Genomic DNA, 19,548 nt, shown 5'->3' with positions numbered 1-19,548 from the left:
TTTTTAGATATACACATTCTAAAATCAAACCCTCTTAAAGCTTCTTCTTATATTGAATTACCAAAAGAAATAAAACTAAAGAAGGCAGTTGTTAATATTAAGAACAATGATAATAAATGTTTTCTCTGGTCTGTTCTTGCTCACTTTCATCCACCAAAATGTAATTCAGAAAGAGTAAAACAATATATGAAATATGAGACTACCTTGGACATTAAAGATTTTAAATTCCCAATGCCACTAACAGATATTCCTAAATTTGAGAAAAAGAATAATCTTTCTATTAATGTATATGGATTAACGGATACAAACAAAGTTCAAATATTAAAAATTTCAAACAACTATAAAAATGAAGAAACACACATTGATCTTTTATATTTTAGTGTTGGAAATAATTCACATTACACATACATCAATAATTTATCAAGATTAATCTCTTCTCAGGTATTCAGAACAGCAAACAAAATATATCCTTGTAAGCGATGTCTTAATTCATTTCATACAAAAGAACGATTAGAACAACATTCAAAATATTGTAGTAATCATAAATCAGCTGTAATTACAATGCCTAAACCTGGTGAAAAGATTTCTTTTGAAGATTATAATAAATCTATCATGCACCCATTTGTGATATACGCTCATTTTGAGTGTATCCTTAAAAAGATAAATACTGCTTCTCCTAATCCAAAAGAATCATATACAAATAAATATCAAAAACATATTCCTTGTGGTTTCTGTTATTATATCAAATCATCTGTTGGAGAAAAGTATAACAAACTTGAACATTATAGTGGAAAAAAAGCTTCACAAGAGTTTGTAAAACGATTAGAAAAGGATTGTATAAGACTCACTAAATTAATGAAAGAAACAAATCTTCTTCTTCTGCTTTCGGCTGCTCCCGTTCGGGGTCGCCACAGCGGATCATCCGTATGATCCGCATAGTGATTTGGCACATGTTTTACGCCGGATGCCCTTCCTGACACAACCCTGGTCGCCTCTTTCGACACAGGGATTAATGAAAGAAACAAATGAACCGATGAAATTAACCAAAGAAGAAAAATTAGAATTTAGAAAGAACAATATCTGTCATATTTGTGAGGGGGAAATTAAGGAGTCTAAAGTTAGGAATCATTGTCATCTTACTGGTAAATATAGAGGTCCCGCTCATTCCTGTTGTAATCTTAATTATAAATTACCTTCTTTTATTCCAGTCTTTCTTCACAACAGCGCCAACTATGATACACATCTATTTATAAATGAACTTTCAAAAACACCAGGGAATATTTCTGCCATAACAAACACAAGTCAAAAGTATATTTCATTTACAAAAATGATATTCACAAAACCTTTAACTCGTATTAGGTTTCTAGATTCTTACAAGTTTATGGGAACACCACTAGCCTACCTCGCATCAAATCCAAGCTCCACGGACTCTTTTCCAAATCTTAATTCATTCTTTCCAAAAGAGGAAATTCTCACTAAAGAGGAAATTCAGATTAAAGAGAGAATTCAAAGTAAAGAGGAAATTCGAATTAATGAGGAAATTAATGAAGAAATTCTAACAGAAGATGAAATTCTAATTATAAAGAAAATTCGAACAATGAATGAAATTCTAACTAAAGAGGAAATTCAGATTAAAGATTAAATTCTGATTAAAGAAGGAATTCTCACGAGAGAGGAAATTCAAACAAGGAATGAAATTCAAAGTAAAGAGAAAATTCTTACAAGTAAGGGAATTTATCCTTATGATTATATGGATTCATTTATGAGATTGAAAGAAACACAACTTCCTTCAAAAGAAAGTTTCTATAATAACCTTTATGAAGAAGAGATAAGTGATAAGGAATATAAACATGCACAAGAAATATGGAAAATATTTAAGATAAAGAACCTTGGAGAATATCATGATTTATATCTAAAAACATGTTTTATTGTTAGCTGATGTGTTTGAAGCTTTTAGATCACTCTGTCATAATAAAAATTGTTATGGATTAGATCCTGCCCACTATTTCACAGCTCCTGGTTTAGCTTGGAGTGCAATGTTGAAAATGACAAAACAAGATATAGATTTAATCAGTGATGTTGATATGCTTTTGATGATTGAGAAGTCCAAGAGAGGTGGAATATCACAAGTATGTTCAAAAAGATATGCTAAAGCAAATAATAAATATCTTCCAAATTATGATAGTGAAAAAGATAGTAATTATTTGATGTATTTTGATGCTAATAATTTGTATGGATGGGCAATGTCTCAATCTCTGCCTTATGGTAAATTAGAGTGGGTGGAAGAAAAGGATTATGAAAAGGCTTTGATGAATATTGTTATTTCTTCTCAAGAGGAATTGAATGACGAAGAAGAAGGTTATTATTTTGAAGTTGATTTGAGGTACCCGAGTGATCTTCATAATAAGCATAAAGACCTTCCTTTTGCATGTGAGAAAGAAACCCCAAAGAAAGAATGGTTCAGTGATTATCATAAAAGTTTTAATATTAAAGGCAAATCAACAGAAAAGTTATTAACAACATTCTATGATAAAGAGGGATATATTTTGCATCAGAGAAGCTTAAAACAGTTTTTGAGAGAAGGATTGAGAGTAGCTAAAATTCATAGTTTTAAAATTTAAAATTTTAAAAACAAAGTCCTTGGGTAAAAAAGTATATTCAATTCAATACAGATATGAGAGCAAATACAAAAGTAAAATTTGAAGGGGACTTTTATAAATTAATGAATAATGCTGTATTTGGAAAGACTATGGAAAATGTTAGAAACAGGCAAAACATTAGATTCGCAACATCTTGGAAAGAAGCTTCGAGATTGATAAATAAACCAAGTTTTGAGAGAGAAGAGGTTTTTTCAGAGAACTTTTCTGCAATTCATATGAAAAAGGAAAGTATTGTAATGGATAAACCAATTTATATTGGAACAGCAGTTCTTGATTTATCAAAGATATTGATGTATGATTATTTGTATAATGACTTAAAGAAAGAGTATGGTGAAAATGTTTCATTGTTGTATATGGACACTGATAGTTTTATCCTAGATATAAAAACTGATGATGTTTATAAAGATATGAAGAAAAATATTGGAGTATATGATACAAGTAATTTCAGCAAGAAGAGTGAGTTATTTTCCAAAAAGAATGAAAAGGTTATTGGTAAGTTTAAGGATGAGTTGGGTGGAAAAGTAATGAGTGAGTTTATTGGATTGAGAGCAAAGGCATATGCTTATAAGTATGGTGATCAGATTGATAAGATGTCAAAGGGAATAAAGAAATATGTAATAAAGAAATCAATAACTTTTAGAAATTATCATAATTGTTTGATGAATAAGAAAGAAGAATATAGGAAAATGAATACAATAAGAAGTTATAAACATAACATATACAGTGAAGAAGTAAATAAAAAGGCATAAGGAGCCTTTGATGATAAGATTTATTTTAGATAATGGAATAGATTGTGTTCCATATGGATATTGTATGATAGAGTGTATAAAATAGATTGTGTTTTAACGATGGGAAGATGGGTTAGGGTTTTTTAAGGGCTACCGCCATGTTTTTTCGCAATATATTGTGACGTCCACGGGACTTGAACAGTCCCGCCAACGTAGAATGAGCCGAAACGATGGAGGCGGTTTATTTATTTCTAACCCAAACATGGCGGTTCTAATCGCTCTACCGCAAAAGGGACGAGGAAGGTGGCACGAGTCACTTTTCACTGAGTTGACTTTTAACCAGAAATAACAAGACTCGGCAAGAAAAGGGATCCGGGGCGATTCGACGGGATGGTGTGGGATCGGGCGTGGGGAAAAACACAGACAATTCCAATGAATATACAGATCTCAAACCCTCTAAGGCGCCAAGCACACACACACACACACACACACACACACACACACACACACACACACACACACACACACACACACACACACACACACAACGTAGCTATTTCTGGTGGTCAGGCTGGACCGTGGTGTGGACGCAACTGTCCCTGGATCGGCGTCGGACGAGCTGGCCTTGCTCTCGTCAGGGGGGCAGGAGAAACCGTGGTGCTGTCGACCTCCTGGTCTTGGCCCAAGTCCGCTCACAGCCGCCAGGGAACCAGTTCTGGCGCCAAGTTGCGAGCAGGAGAGGGAGACAGGTCCGCCCACCGTTCGACCCCGTACTCCGAGTCAGCAGAACCCCAGAGCCAACCAAGGTGAGGCACGAGGCTCAGCAAGGCTCCAAGACACGATGAAGAACACGATCGACTCAGCACAACAACAAGGACGCTCTCCGCGCAACAGCCTCCACACCAAAAAAACACGATCGTTTTTGTCCCGATCTTCTTCCTCTTCCTTTTCGACCCCGAACAGAACCTTTTTATCCTCCTGTCCTCGTCACTTCCAATCGAGCCGTTTATTGGCCCACCGCCGTCGCCTTCTGCAAATCGTGATCACGGGGCGGAGCCATCCGCTGCACTGTCCTGTGACGTCACGGCCAGTCTCCAGAGAATACCAAAAGGGGTTTACGCAGACACACTTACCCTATCCCGTGTCCCTATCTAATTACGTGACAATTATCATTTCCCCCCTTGAAGAAATGAACATTTACTAGACAACTTATCACCACTGAATTGCTACTTATTACATCGAGATCCTGGTAAACTCGAACAGCATGGCATACCTAATTAAACATCCTAATTACCCTTTGAACGCATACCCCCCCCCCCTCAAACGTAACACTGCCCCCTCCTCTGGTACCGCAGCTCCTGCAAAGTATATCATAGTCACAACCGTACCAGCCTTAACACTTACTGACTCACACCTAATTAACCTAACGAAATAAAGTAGGAGGGGCAATGGGCAGCGAGTCGCAGCTTACTTACCTATCCTGCATAATGTACTACCCCCTTATGGCCTTATCCTCGCCGAAACAATCATTCGTTTTTATTTTATTTTATTTTATTTTATCACATGAGAGCACTGAGCGAAGTTGCACTCCATCTTCTGGGTCATCGCTCTTGCCCAACACTCTTCCAGTGATCTGGGGAGGGGAAACAAAAGGTTCCACAAAAACACAACACATACTTTACATTCCTACTCTAAGCCTCAACGACACTATTCACAGGATATTTACACTTGACCACCTCCCCCAGTGGATGCTAATAGACCCAGCGTTACCTGGGGAGCCAATTTTCAAATTTGCTTGCCCCAAAATTATGCGGACATCATGCCCTTGCTGCACCTGTCAAGTTGTGCGGGATCGAGTGGGACTCACACATCTTCACAACACTCACACCATGGTCATCATCACATTTCTAGGTCATGGTCCTCATTTTAATCATGCAGGCTGAATCCCGTCGTGGCCGTGGGGTGGGTTACCACAAGATGATGGGGGCATCTCAGGTGCAACCATGCCCACAGGTAAGCTTTAGTCCAACCCAGACGTTTCTCCGCCACGCTCCCTTTGATTCCCACCCCCCTGGTAGCCATCAGCTCTCATCCCGTACAACACACTGGAAGGGGTCTCACTGGCTCCTCTGGCCTTCCTGGGTCGCCAAGGTCCTACCCACCTTGGTCGCCCAACCAGACCCTCTCCCAGTTGGCTCCAGACACTGTCACCATTAGCCACCAGGGGTGAATCGCCTTGAAGGGGGTCGCAATTCCCGCTCACCGTGAGCTTCAGCAATCCCTGTGGACAAGCACATCATCCCCACCCACAAAACCCACATGACTCCCCCACCCCATCGGCCTTACATGTGACACCCGCATTTCTAACACTTCACCGACCATGACCTTCCCTGTTACCACACCATGTCCAATAAAAATCAATGTGTGCACCATACATTTCACTTCTTCACTTAAAACAACTCACACAGCACTTCTCACCCGATCCACGCACCAGCCATTGGACAGCCACTTGTGCCCGCTTTGTTACCAATTACCCACTGTCCCGATTGTCACTCTAAAACCCAGCAGAACTTACAAACACAAGCCAATTTTCCCACAATTAATTTTTTTTTTTAACCAAAGGAGGCACTTCGCCACTATCTCAGCAGCCGAGCATGGCCGTATATGCTCAGCCCAATCTAGTCTCCCCGACCCCCGACAGTGATTTCCGGACTCGACCTATGTAAGGGCACCTCGGATAGACCTGGCGGTTCAGCAGGAGGATTCATCCTCTGAAGCATTTGGGTAATGCCAATTTCTCCCAGCCCCCCTCCTTGATCCTGAATCTCCACCTGTCGGATCGTCACCGATGGCCTCTCGGGCACCCGACCCGGCCGACTCCACGAGGCCAGCCTGGCCGCGCACTCGGCCGCTCGGTGAACGGTGGGTGGATCCTGTAACTCCACTAGCGCTCGGACCTCAGGGTCAGGAAGAGCAGCTAAAAATTTCTCGAGTGCCAGTCTGTCCCATGCCTCCACTGTAAGGTCCCGATACGCGATCCTGACTGATTGGTAAATGTCCTGTGCCAGCTCCTGCACTGTCTCACCCGGCTTTAATCTGCGGTGCTGGAGCTGAGCCCGCACCAGATCACAGTTTGCCGCGAACCCAAACCGACGGCTCAACGCCTCGCAAATGTGGGAGCTGGTCAACATCCCCTCCGCGATCACGTTTAACACATCTGCGGCTGGTCCCCGCAACGTTGCCACCAAATTCCCTGTACGTTCCCGCTCATTCCACCCGTTTAGTCAGGAAATGCACTCAAATTGCGTCAGAAAAGCTTCAACGCTCCCTGACCCGTCGAAATTTACCAGGGGGATCACTTTTACGGTGGCCCGCTTCTCAGTTTCTTCCTTGTCCGAATCCAGCCCAGGGATCAAACACCCTTGTTGCTGCGTATCCAATTTCGGAGCCCACTGTGGCCAAAAATGTTTTGTGGTGAGGGTCTCATGGGTCAATTTTGCCTCCTGTTCCAAACGTTGAATGGACCGATTCACCTCTTCCCGCAGGATCTTCTGGGCCCGCACAACCTCCTCCAAGGCTCCATCGCGAGTTTGTAGCTGCTCCTCAACCAACCCGGACACTCTACTTACAAAAGACGGCTCTACCAGGCCTTTATCCAAGACTTCATCTTGGCTCATAATTTTATCTTGTTCGTCCAAACGAGCCTCCAATCCTTTTACCTCCTCCACCAAATTCATCCCTTGCTTCCTCAGCTCTCCCCACTCTTCTACTTGCAGCTGCATACGAGCATCCACACAGGCACGATGACGTTCCAGGCTTTCATCCACTTTATCAACCCGAATGTTCGTTGCATCAATTTTATCTACCAATTTTTTTGTATATTTTCCCCCTCCAATGTAATTTCTACCTTTGTTTCCTCCAATCTATCCTCGAATTTACTTTGTATTTCTCCCAATTTAACATCCACACCCTCCTGCATCTCAGTTTTCATTTTCTCCATCTTTTCCCCCAATTCATCCCTCATTAAATCAATCCGTGCACCCAACTGTTCCCCCATTACCCCCAATCGATCCGCCATCTCTGCCCCCTGTGCCGTCATTTTTGCCCTCTGTGTCACGAATTGATTTTCCATTTGTGCCGTCATTTCTGCCCTCTGTGTCACGAATTGATTTTCCATTTGTGCCGTCATTTCTGCCCTCTGTGTCACGAATTGATTTGCCATTTGTACCGTCATGTCCCCTATTAAACGTTCCAACAGTGTCTGGATCGACATCGCACCGGTTTCCGGCGCTGCCGGCAACGTTACGGGCAATGAAGCACGCTCCACGCTCGGAATGGGGGAGGTTCCAACCCTACCCCCGTCTCTCCCCTCTTCCCCCGACTCGCTGCCAGACACGTGGCCTTCCTCCTCAAACATCTGCACATCCGCCATGGTGCAGAAGTCCCGTTTGCCGCCAATTAATTTAAATTTTAAAAATCCCGCCAAAATTTTCCCGCGCTCGCGCGCTTTCCTGTAGCTATTTTATATTCCAATTCGTGGCGAGATTTTAATGTTGGTATATTCTCCCGATACCAAATATAATTTAGAGGGGTTCGAACATCCAACACCCTGACACCAATGTGACGTCCACGGGACTTGAACAGTCCCGCCAACGTAGAATGAGCCGAAACGATGGAGGCGGTTTATTTATTTATAACCCAAACATGGCGGTTCTAATCGCTCTACCGCAAACGGGACGAGGAAGGTGGCACGAGTCACTTTTCACTGAGTCGATGATGTTTATTTGTTTTTACTTTTAACCAGAAATAACAAGACTCGGCAAGAAAAGGGATCCGGGGAGATTCGACGGGATGGTGTGGGATCGGGCGTGGGGAAAAACACAGACAATTCCAATGAATATACAGATCTCAAACCCTCTAAGGCACCAAGCACACACACACACACACACACACACACACACACACACACACACACACACACACACACACACACACACACACACACACACACACACACAACGTAGCTATTTCTGGTGGTCAGGCTGGACCGTGGTGTGGACGCAACTGTCCCTGGATCGGCGTCGGACGAGCTGGTCTTGCTCTCGTCAGGGGGGCAGGAGAAACCGTGGTGCTGTCGACCTACTGGTCTTGGCCCAAGTCCGCTCACAGCCGCCAGGGAACCAGTTCTGGCGCCAAGTTGCGAGCAGGAGAGGGAGACAGGTCCGCCCGCCGTTCGACCCCGTACTCCGAGTCAGCAGAACCCCAGAGCCAACCAAGGTGAGGCACGAGGCTCAGCAAGGCTCCAAGACACGATGAAGAACACGATCGACTCAGCACAACAACAAGGACGCTCTCCGCGCAACAGCCTCCACACCAAAAAAACACGATCGTTTTTGTCCCGATCTTCTTCCTCTTCCTTTTCGACCCCGAACAGAACCTTTTTATCCTCCTGTCCTCGTCACTTCCAATAGAGCCGTTTATTGGCCCACCGCCGTCGCCTTCTGCCAATCGTGATCACGGGGCGGAGCCATCCGCTGCACTGTCCTGTGACGTCACGGCCAGTCTCCAGAGAAGACCAAAAGGGGTTTACGCAGACACACTTACCCTATCCCGTGTCCCTATCTAATTACGTGACAATTATCATTTCCCCCCTTGAAGAAATGAACATTTACTAGACAACTTATCACCACTAAATTGCTACTTATTACATCGAGATCCTGGTAAACTCAAACAGCATGGCATACCTAATTAAACATCCTAATTACCCTTTGAACGCATACCCCCCCCCCCCCCAAACGTAACAATATAAATGGTTAAACCAAGTATTAATCAAACTAAAGAGTGGAGAAAATCTCAGTCTTGGTATATAAATGGAAAACATAATGAATGTGAAAAATATCAAATAAGTCTCATTGAAAAAATAACTAAAACAAAGGTAAATAAAACAAATAAGCGAATCAATTTAAAAACTAGTAAGTTAGAGGATGTAAAGAAAAAAATGAATATCCTTGAATGGACTGAAAACTTTGATGGTTATCAATTGAACAATGAAAAAACAATTTACTATAATCTCAAAATGATATGTGGCTCAGGAGGTGGTCAAACAAGAGCATTAAGAGAAGTTTATCATTTCGTAATGGCACAAAAGGGGTATCTTAAAAAATATAAAGATTCAAATGTTTTGTTTTTCAATATTTCAGATGGGGATTATTGTGCAAAGAAAATTAAACTATTGAAGGAATTTGAGAATGAACAAATCTTTATAGGTTCAATGAGTGAGCTAAACAATATGCATCGGTTATTTGATAAAGAGTGTCCCGAGGCTTAGACGTTTCAGATATTTCTTTCGAATCACCTTCAACAAATCACATTACCACTTTAGTACTTGAACAAATCTTTATCTTATTGCATGGGTTATTTGAAAAAAAGTGTCCCCAGGTTAAAAGGGGAGACAAATAAATATACCTTGGGATAAAAAGGGGGGTTTATTTTTAGGGAAAAAAAATATGAATCGCTGAAAATCCCCCATTCATTTACATGGGGAAAAGTGAGCCAGAACCAGTATATTCACCCTACTCACAGCCGTACTCCCCAGTAAATCAGCAGCCATGTGATGCATGCAATAAAAGAAGTCCAAATCCTACTTGGCTTGTCTTATACAGGACTTTAAAAAAATCCATTTCAAGATTTTTTTAAAAAACACCGACTAATCTCCCACAACAAGAATAGCTTATAACTAATTTTTTTTTTAATCGATCAACTTACATTTTTCTTAGTACTTTATATGCAAATCATTATATATCAGTTCGTGTGCCAGTCATCAAATGGGACATTAATCCTGGTGTTTCAGCTGCCAGCATTTTCTGGAGGACATTCAAGATCCCACAGTTTCTCTTGCAAATTGAGTGGGAAAATGACAACAGCAATCTAACCCAAATTCCATATTCCTGCCTTAACCTCCATGGGGTACCGCACAAGCATCATCGCTGCGCTTCCAGAAAATATGCAACCATCTCCTTGGACATACCTCGGACATTCGACACAGTCTGGCATCCTGCTTTGCTGGCCAAGTTCTCTACCTGTGGCATTCAAGGCCGCATTCATTCCTCCAATTTCCATCAGTGCAGTAAACATTTTGCTGTCAATGGAACCTGTTCCTTCCCTCCCCAATGGAGGCTGAAATTCCCCAAGGCAGTGTATTGGTCTCAGTCATGTTCATAATCAATCTAAATGACCTCTCTAATACTGTGGAAAACCCTCTGTTCCTTTTCACAGAGGACTCCACATTGTATTGTACCAGCATCCCATTGCTCGGCAGATGGCAGCTGCGTCACTCTCAGCTGATCTGGAATTTTTTTTTTTGTATACCGTTTTGAAACTAGTGAAGGAGCTGGAATGCTATTCGATTAGATTCTGGTTTGATGAATGAAACATGTCCTTCAATTCTGTAAAATCTCACCATCTCAACCTGTCGCTCCGAAAGGATCATCAAACGAACCCACCTGTCTATTTCCATGGTCAGCAACTGGAAAAGCTTCAGTATTTTGAACTTCTAGGCCTCACCATAATCCATGAAGACTCCCGGGCACACCAGATAGCAAAGCTGGCATCCAAAGCCAGCTACAGACTGGGCTACCTCTGTCAATCCAAGATTGTCCTTGAAGAATCAGAGCTAACTAGAACAGCACTTGTTAGAGCGCATACCTCTGCCAGGCTGAATGTTTTACGTTTTGTATCCCACTGTTAGGCCAGATCTGCATCTGGACCTAACCCAAAATCTAATTGGCTTGTTCTTGTTACCTACCCAACTCTTCCACAAAGTTTTGTAATAATCCATGCACAACTTTTTGAAATACCGTGCTATTCTGATTGGCTGTTGCACATTGCTTATGAAATAATCGTTCTGATTGGCTGTTCTGGGATGCTTATGAAATAATCGTTCTGATTGGCTGTTATGGGATGCTTATGAAATAATCGTTCTGATTGGTTGTTGCACAATGCTTACTTTTTACCTGTAAAGCTTGGAAATCAAATGCGGGTTGATTACAGCCTCGGTGGATCAACGGAGTTGGAGGTATAACAACGGCAGGCCAAACCCACCGGTTGCAGGTTACTTGGGACCATTGCTATGGACTTGCACACCAGCACCACATTTGTCTCTCCTCGACTCTGTGAAATCTAAACCACCATTACTGGCGGGGTTGACTCTGCCTGTCATCCTTCCGTGGTCGGCAAAATGAGGGCCAGCTTGCTGGTATCCTGTGTCAGAGTGGCGACCCGTCCAGGATTGTGCCCAAAGGCCAAGGAGACTGCTTAGGCAGCACCAACGCTCTGCACAGAGTATGGTCCCAAAGGATGGATGGATATAATTTTTGGCCCCTTCTCTCAATCGTGAAGAATCACTAAAAAAAAAAAAATTAAATTCTTGTATCCGAATTCGGATCTTCACCAAAATCGAATGAATTCATTTATACCACACACCCAACCTGTCCACGAACTTTTGTCCGAATCTATCCGTAATTTTTTGAGATATCATGCTATATATCGTTGTTGGCCCTATCTGTCAAAGGTGAAGAATCATATATAAAATTATCGCATTTGAATGTGGAACTTCATCAAAATCGAATCAAGTCGTCTTTGTCATACACCCAACCGGTCTGCCAAATCGCGTTTGAATCCGTTCATAACTTTTTGAGATATCCTGCTCGCAGACAGACAGACAGGGGTGAAAACCCAACATCCATCCACCTTTGGTGGCAGAGGTAATCACAGTGTACAAAGCCTTTGTCTATAGCTCAATGAAGTACTGCTCTTCACCATGGTCTGGCACTACTACATCACGTCTGTCTCTTCTGGATTCTGTGGAATCTGAGGGTCTCAACATCATTGGAATCTCCCACGATGAGGATGAAGCACAAGGTCTGTTGCTTTTACATCACAGGCAGGTCGATGCGCTCTCTGCTTTCGACTGCCTCTTGTCCAATATTGCTCCCTCTGCTCTCTGACCCTCCCCAGCAACTCCAGAATGCACACATTATTCCAGTAACCATGTCCTGGTTAAACTTCCAAATTTCAGACTGACTGCACACCTCAACTCATTTGTTCCTCGCTTATCCGTCTGTGGAACCACCTTCCAGAGGCTTCTTTCCCACTCTTCTGTCCAGGACTTCAAGCAGGGAGTGCATCACCTCCTCATTCCCCCCACCCTGACCCATGTTCTTTATTACCCCCATTCAACCTTATTAACTTAACCCTCTTACTTGCTGATTTCTCAGTTTTCTCCTTGTGTCTGTGTCTGCCTTTCCTGTTAATTTATTCTCTTGCTGGTTGTGCCCAATTGTTGACATGCTACCCGACTGTCAATGAAACCTTGCACTACTATAAAGAAAGAGAGACAGAGAGACAGACAGACAGAGACAGAGACAGAGAGACAGACAGACAGAGAGAGAAGGAGACAGAGAGAGAGAGAGGGAGACAGAGAAAGAGAGAGAGAGGGAAAGAGAGAAAGAGAGAGAAAGAGAGAAAGAGGGAAAGAGGGAAAGAGGGAAAGAGGGAAAGAGGGAAAGAGGGAAAGAGGGAAAGAGGGAAAGAGGGAAAGAGGGAAAGAGGGAAAGAGGGAAAGAGAGAGAGAGAGAGAGAGAGAGAGAGAGAGAGAGAGAGAGAGAGAGAGAGAGAGAGAGAGAGAGAGAGAGAGAGAGAGAGAGAGAGAGAGAGAGAGAGAGAGAGAGAGAAAAAACGGCATTCATGTGCTGCATTCAATTTGAATCAATCTCAAAACTTAAGACAAATACAACACATTTCATGAACATATACTTTGTATCCTGTCTTAAGGCCCTGTCACACCTTGACGTTTTAGCCAGCGTATGGCAAGGTATCAAAATGTATGCAAAACGCTGGCGTACGCTGAACTATTGATGTTTTTTTCCCAGTTTTGGACGTATTTATAACGAGTTGGATGTATGTATTACGTATTAGTAACGTACACAGAACGTTTCGATAATATATAGATAACTTATACCAACGAATGCTGAGCGTGTTGTCGGAGTTCACAACCTATGCCCAACGATAGTGTAACTTATGCATAGCGCGCTGCAGCGTATCGCCGACGATCACATGGCATAAACTATTCATAGGCTACGGTTCGGCGATTAAAATCATAACCGCACGAGACATCGAAGTGTGAAGCCGCTGTCACACCTTGACGTTTTAGCCAGCGTATGCCGACATATGAAAAATTTGCCGAACCAAGCTGGCACACGTCGAATACGTTATGGGTAAGTTTTGTATACGTTAATAGCACGCTGGCATACATCGTAGTACGCTGGCATACGTCGTCATACGCCGAGTACGTCGAGAAATTTTCAGCATGTTGAAAATTTCTCGACGTACTCGGCGTATGACACACGTTCCGCATACACTGGCCATAAGTTATAGGCACGTTACGCGATCGTTGACACACGTTACTTGTAAGTTACTCATAAGTCGAAACACGTCGATGTAATGGTTAGCGTCAGTGTTCCAGACTCCGTTTTTTTATCTTGCCAAAACGAAGTTTTTGCAAGATATGTTTGTCAGCTTGTATGTTTTTTTTTTTTGTTTGTTTGTCTGTAATCACGTATAAAAAAATCTGTAGAGCACAGTTATCATTGGAAATTTTTGTAACCGCATATCAGAGGCCTATAGAGGTCCCTTTCAGCGCACAAAATTTTGAAGGTCAAGGTCAAAGGTCAAGGTCACTGTCGCAAATCAGGGGAGTCGACGAAACCCTTATTTTTTGAGTAATTTTGATCGGATCGTCTTCATACTTCATGGGAATATAGTTCATGGTCTGGCGCTCAGCTGATTAATTTTTGGTGGCGATTGGCCTTGACCTTCATGGTTAGCGCCTAAGGTCAAACATATTTGACCCCAAGGTCAAATTTTCAAGTTTTAGGAACCATATCGTGTAGTACCTCAAATTGAACAGCTCGATGAGTGCTTTCTAGATATGTCAAGCTTGAGACATTATGACGTCATTTGGTGATGTTATGAGGCAAAACGCATATTTTTCATGGTTACTCTGTAGAACGATTCTCATTGGAATCTCTCGTAGGCAGATATTCCTCAAGGAGTCGCTCCTGGTGGATAGCAGCTCTGTTCACCTCAGTGTGACCTTAAAGAAGTCACACGTGGTCACCTTTTGGCAAGATGCGGGTCACCCTGCGGGTGACATTGGTTTATTTTTATTTTTTTCGTCGGTATGACGGTGATGTTGACACTTTGATTTCTAGTGCGGTTATGATTTAAATCGTTGAGCGGCAGCGTATTAATTGTATTATATTATAACCGCACTAGAAATCGAAGTGTCAACATCACCGTCATACCGAAGTAAAAAAAAACAAACAAAAAAAAACAGGGAGTCTGGAACACTGACGCTAACCATTACCTTGACGACTTTCGACTTGTGAGTAACTTTCAAGTAGCGTGTGTCGACGTGTGTCAATGATCGCGTAACGTGCCTAGAACTTATGGCCAGTGTTATGCGGAACGTGTGAGTCATACGCTGGCATACGCAGAAAAATTTCAAGCATGGAAAATTTGTCTAACAGCTCGGCATACTACGACGTATGCCAGCGTACTACGACGAATGCCAGCGTGCTCTTAACGTATACAAACTTACCCATAACGTATTCGATGTGTGCCAGCGTTTTGGCCAAATTTTTCATACGTCAGGCATACGCTGGCTAAATCGTTAAGGTGTGACAGGGCCTTTAGCATCTGTAATAGTAAAGTGATGAACAGCTCCTATGCCATGACATCTTGCCAGAGAGCTGAGAATGCACACGTACATTTGCCCCAAATTTGCTGTGGAATATTATTTTCACATTAGGAAGGTCAACGTCACAAGAAAAACTTGCAATTCTTCATCAAATTGATATAAAGAGATGAAATGCAGCCACTTTCAGCGAGCTGACCGAGTACAGTGACGTATGATGCACACGTCATGTGGAAGGCAAGTCATGTGGTCAATCCATCATGTAAATGCTGCACTAATCTGGGAGGTTGGTGGTTGGAACCCTCGACAAGTTATGCCATTGCGGGCGGCTGTGCACGGTGTGTATCATGGAGGGACACTGCCTGCAGGGAACCTTAGGTGCATTTGGTATTTTCACTGGGGAGACAATGGGAAGAATTTTTTGCTGTGTCTGTGTCAGACTTGCGGTGGTGTAGGGTGTGTACCACTACAGGGTGTACGTTGGTGTATGGATGGAGAATGGCTGTGCATGGAAGGAGCATAGGTGCATTCTGCCTTGTTATACTGTAATTTGAAAATAAGGAGTGGGAAATGTTAAATGGAAGTGGAACAGCATGAATGTTAAAGAGTACGTACATCCACCACGTTAAATCTTCAGCTTTCACTAATTGTGAATAAAACCATGTTGCTTGTACTGTTTAGGTGTCTTCTTTCACCCCAAATCAACATCATTGTTTGTGGCCAATTGTAACAATGCCTATCATGAAATTTATGCTTCAGCAAAAAAAGGTAATGATTTTCTTGCCGATAGGCCAAAATAATGATAATTAAATTCCTTGCTTAAAGGCTGTGTAACATCATTAGGGTATTCACCACCTAAGTTGACATTTTGCCAAATACATTCCCTCGACCATGTTGAAGCTGCCGCGTGGTTTCTAGAACTAGCTCAGGAAAAAATAGCATTCCTTTCCTGTCGTAATTCCCTGCGGACTACTGCAGTTGGACCTGTTACTAACTATAGTATATGAGAGTACTACTCTCATATACTAAAGTTCTAACGGCAGCATTTTTGCCTGGGAGACCTCTTCCGAAAACCACCATTGGAACAGGAAGGCCAGAACGTTAAAGCTACGGTACACCTGAAATAATCCAAAACATGGCATTGTTGATTTATGAAAGAAATGCATTCGCAGCCCGGTTGATCGAAGTGTTGTGTCGTCAGGTCAAAGGAAATTTTGTTTCAAAACGTTTGTTGTCAAAATTCTTATCCGACTCTCGTGGGTCTAAAAATTCTGGACAAACGTAAAACTGGTCTTTGATTGCCATGGGAAAATCGGTGGTCGACATTGCAGGTCACACCCAGGTAACTCTTTTTCTTCCTGATGCAATCTCAGGTTGAAAAAGGCAATTAAGAAAAAGTAATTACAGTCAATGCCACTTAATAACATGCCTGCTAATAGCTACTGCCACCTACTAACAACATCTCAGTGGGAACAGGTTTTATTGTTGCATTTTTTTCCACTTATTACCCAAAGATTGCTCATTAACAACCAACCAAAGCATTATATGATTACAACTTCATGAGGTCACGTGACTTTAGCTATTGTTCATCTTGTCTTGTGTATGTGTACAGTGCGTGAAAATGTCAAGGAAATGACGAGTCCGCTTTGGAAGTTTAAAGACAAAGTGCAAATTATTCATACACATGAGCAACCTCGTACAAACATGGTTATCATAAAAGCAAGATGAGTCCAAATGAATAACTTAAACCAATTTATCTGACTTTCACTGCATTTTATCGACTGGTGGTAGATTAGCGGTGAAGGCAGTTGGCTTACGATCTTAGGGTCCTGAGTTCAAACCCCAGCTGAGCAAATATAACACCAGAAGGTTTGCAACCCTATGTTCTGGTCAAACTATTTTTCCTTCACCCAATTTTGTGGAGTCCATTTACCTTTTCCCCTTTTGTTATTCTGCTCTTACCTAAGACTCAATACCTGCATTAAAAAAGCAAACAAACAAAAGTTCAGAAAACACAAGAAATATGTGCTTTGTCCACTCTTTATATGATATTAATGATAAGCATGACTGATGTCAACGAATATTCAGAAACGATACCACCATGGTGAATTGGCTTGAGACACCCACGAGACTTCATAAAGGAGAAACAGTCACATTTGAAATCGACAAACTAACTTTTTTCATGCTTCAATCTGTAGTTGCACTCTTCTTATTACCTTTAAACAATCAGTATGGTGTAAGCACACTGAAATTTGCATGGTGCATGATACATACCGTCAGGACATGAGAGGCATTGGGAGCGACCCGGCCCTGAGCAAGATGCACACGATGGATGGCAAGGGCTGCAGGTTCCCCGCTTGTCTGATGGAAAGATGGTTAGCATGATAATTGAGAACGACGTCAAATTATAAAGCTGTGAAGCAAAAGTTTGCATGCGTTCCTCCAGACCACACCAAAGCCACAAAGTCTCACCATCTAGAAACTCATTGTGGCTGCAAACGGTCATTCGCTTGCAATGATTAGCAGAGAGAATTGCTCCAGAGATACAGGAGAGACAGTGAGAGGCAAGAATGCCAAAGCAGGTGGCGCATGATGGGTGGCACTTTTGGCAGCGTCGCTCCACGCTATCTCCGTAGGACCCGTTGGGACATGCAGAAGTACAAGAGTTTTCTGAGAAACACACATGGACGACTTAGATAAACATGTTAACCAATGTACCTGACTTTCCTGACGTGTCAATGCATTAACTGCAGGGGCAACCAGCGTAACATCTCTCAAATGCTTGGCAAACAGCACCAAATGCTCTCAGCAAAATCATCGATAAGACTTTATTCGCTTGAATCTCAGCTATAGATGCATTATCAATTTACCGGTATCTTTTCTCCAAACCTAACTTTCTTGATAAATATTGTATAAAAACAATCACATACTTCCTTACGAAGGTGCTTTTTTTTAACAAGATCTTCGGCTCATAGTTGAGCTGCCACATACACACGAATATACAGACGAATATACGCGACACAACAGAAGACTGTTAGACAAAACAAACAGCCAATGAGCTCGAGGGAAGTTCCATCACTCTCTGGGGGCACTCTGGGTACCAGCAACATCACAACAATGGTGCCACTTTTCTTACCGCACTCAGCGGGGCATTTCCTAAGGAGAAATTTCCTCCTCCCGATGGGTGCCCACCAATGGAAATTGTTCATGCCTTTAATATTATAAATGCTGACCGTCAAAGCAAGGAAGCAGCACGTACCATTTTTACAATGATGTGGTTTGCTGCATCTGAAAGAACATTCCTCAAAGTTCTGTTTTCATTTCCAGGTATGCTCTGTGACATCACATTCACTGCAAAAGGCATCCCCACAAGAGAAAATGCATTGTGTTGCTTGGTTTTCAGAGACCAAATCAGCTGTACATGTTCTGTTCAACGAAGCTTCAGGATGACCTCTGGAAGGTAGCCATCATCGAGAAAAATATTCGTGAATGGCACAAAAAGTTTATGGAGACTGGTAACATCTTGCAGAGGAAGGCAGCAGGCCGGCCAAGCACACTTGGTGAGGTTGTTGAACACGTCATCATGCACTTGCAATGAATTTATTTTCTTATTTTAAATTTGTTTTTTTTGGTGAAAAGGTGATAATTTCAAGAATTGACTTGGTGAATGAGATGGTAATTTCAGTAACCAATTTGTATGGATACCAATGGGTACTCTATATGAGAAGTTGGTCAACTTTCTGATCCGGATTTATCTCGGTGGCACATCAGTAGGGTAACAATGACAGTTCTGGGACACTACCTGAGACACCCAACCCCTCCTATGATGATGTAATCATACAACAGCTTTATAACTACATAGTCACATAGTCTTTTATTACTTGCAAAATCAAAAGATTCACAAGTATAGTACATTGGTTGGTCTGGTCTGTTATTCTGTCTGTCACTTACAGGTCGTATTTTTCTCTGATCTTCAGGAACCTTAACCATCTGGTACAGGTAGCTACAAGTTAGAAGCCTATTCTTTTGAGGGCAATAGGTCAAAAGGACAAAAGGTAAGGTCACATAAATCATCAATTTTCATCAGATCGACTAGGTGTGTATATATATATATATATATATATATATATATATATATATATATATATATATATATATATATATATATATATACATATACAGTAGACGAGGTGTAAGTCGGCAGCGTGTAACTCGTCACTTCGCCTAAGTCGGCAGCGTCAAAAAGTCCCGAATTTATCTCATGTTAAATCCCTTTGAATAAAGGGTCATCCCTCTGTAAGTCGTCATCTCTAAGTCGTCACTTCGTCTAAGTCGTCAGATATTGTCCATTCCCACGTAATGGAAACTCATATAAATTACCACTCCTAACTCGTCACACGGAACT

General features: G+C 42.1%; 1 protein-coding gene across 2 annotated transcripts in view; it reads right to left on the bottom strand.

Moving 5' to 3' along the window:
* Positions 1-19,548, bottom strand: part of LOC147015256 (proprotein convertase subtilisin/kexin type 5-like) — a 117,685-nt gene that overhangs the window by 38,972 nt on the left and 59,165 nt on the right. For both annotated transcript variants that reach the window (XM_085849836.1, XM_085849835.1), the window contains exons 6-7: positions 17,616-17,813; positions 17,418-17,504 (exon numbers count right to left, since the gene is read on the bottom strand). In XM_085849836.1, the coding sequence (XP_085705962.1) occupies positions 17,418-17,504; positions 17,616-17,813 (285 nt within the window). The remainder of the gene's footprint in view (positions 1-17,417; positions 17,505-17,615; positions 17,814-19,548) is intronic.

The sequence above is a fragment of the Eptatretus burgeri genome, chromosome 12, assembly GCF_056783735.1.
Source record: "Eptatretus burgeri isolate ZD-2024b chromosome 12, Ebu_testis_v1, whole genome shotgun sequence".
Lineage (NCBI taxonomy): Eukaryota > Metazoa > Chordata > Myxini > Myxiniformes > Myxinidae > Eptatretus > Eptatretus burgeri.
The sequence above is the reverse complement of the archived record's forward strand: the minus strand, read 5'-3'. Positions and strand labels throughout refer to the sequence as shown.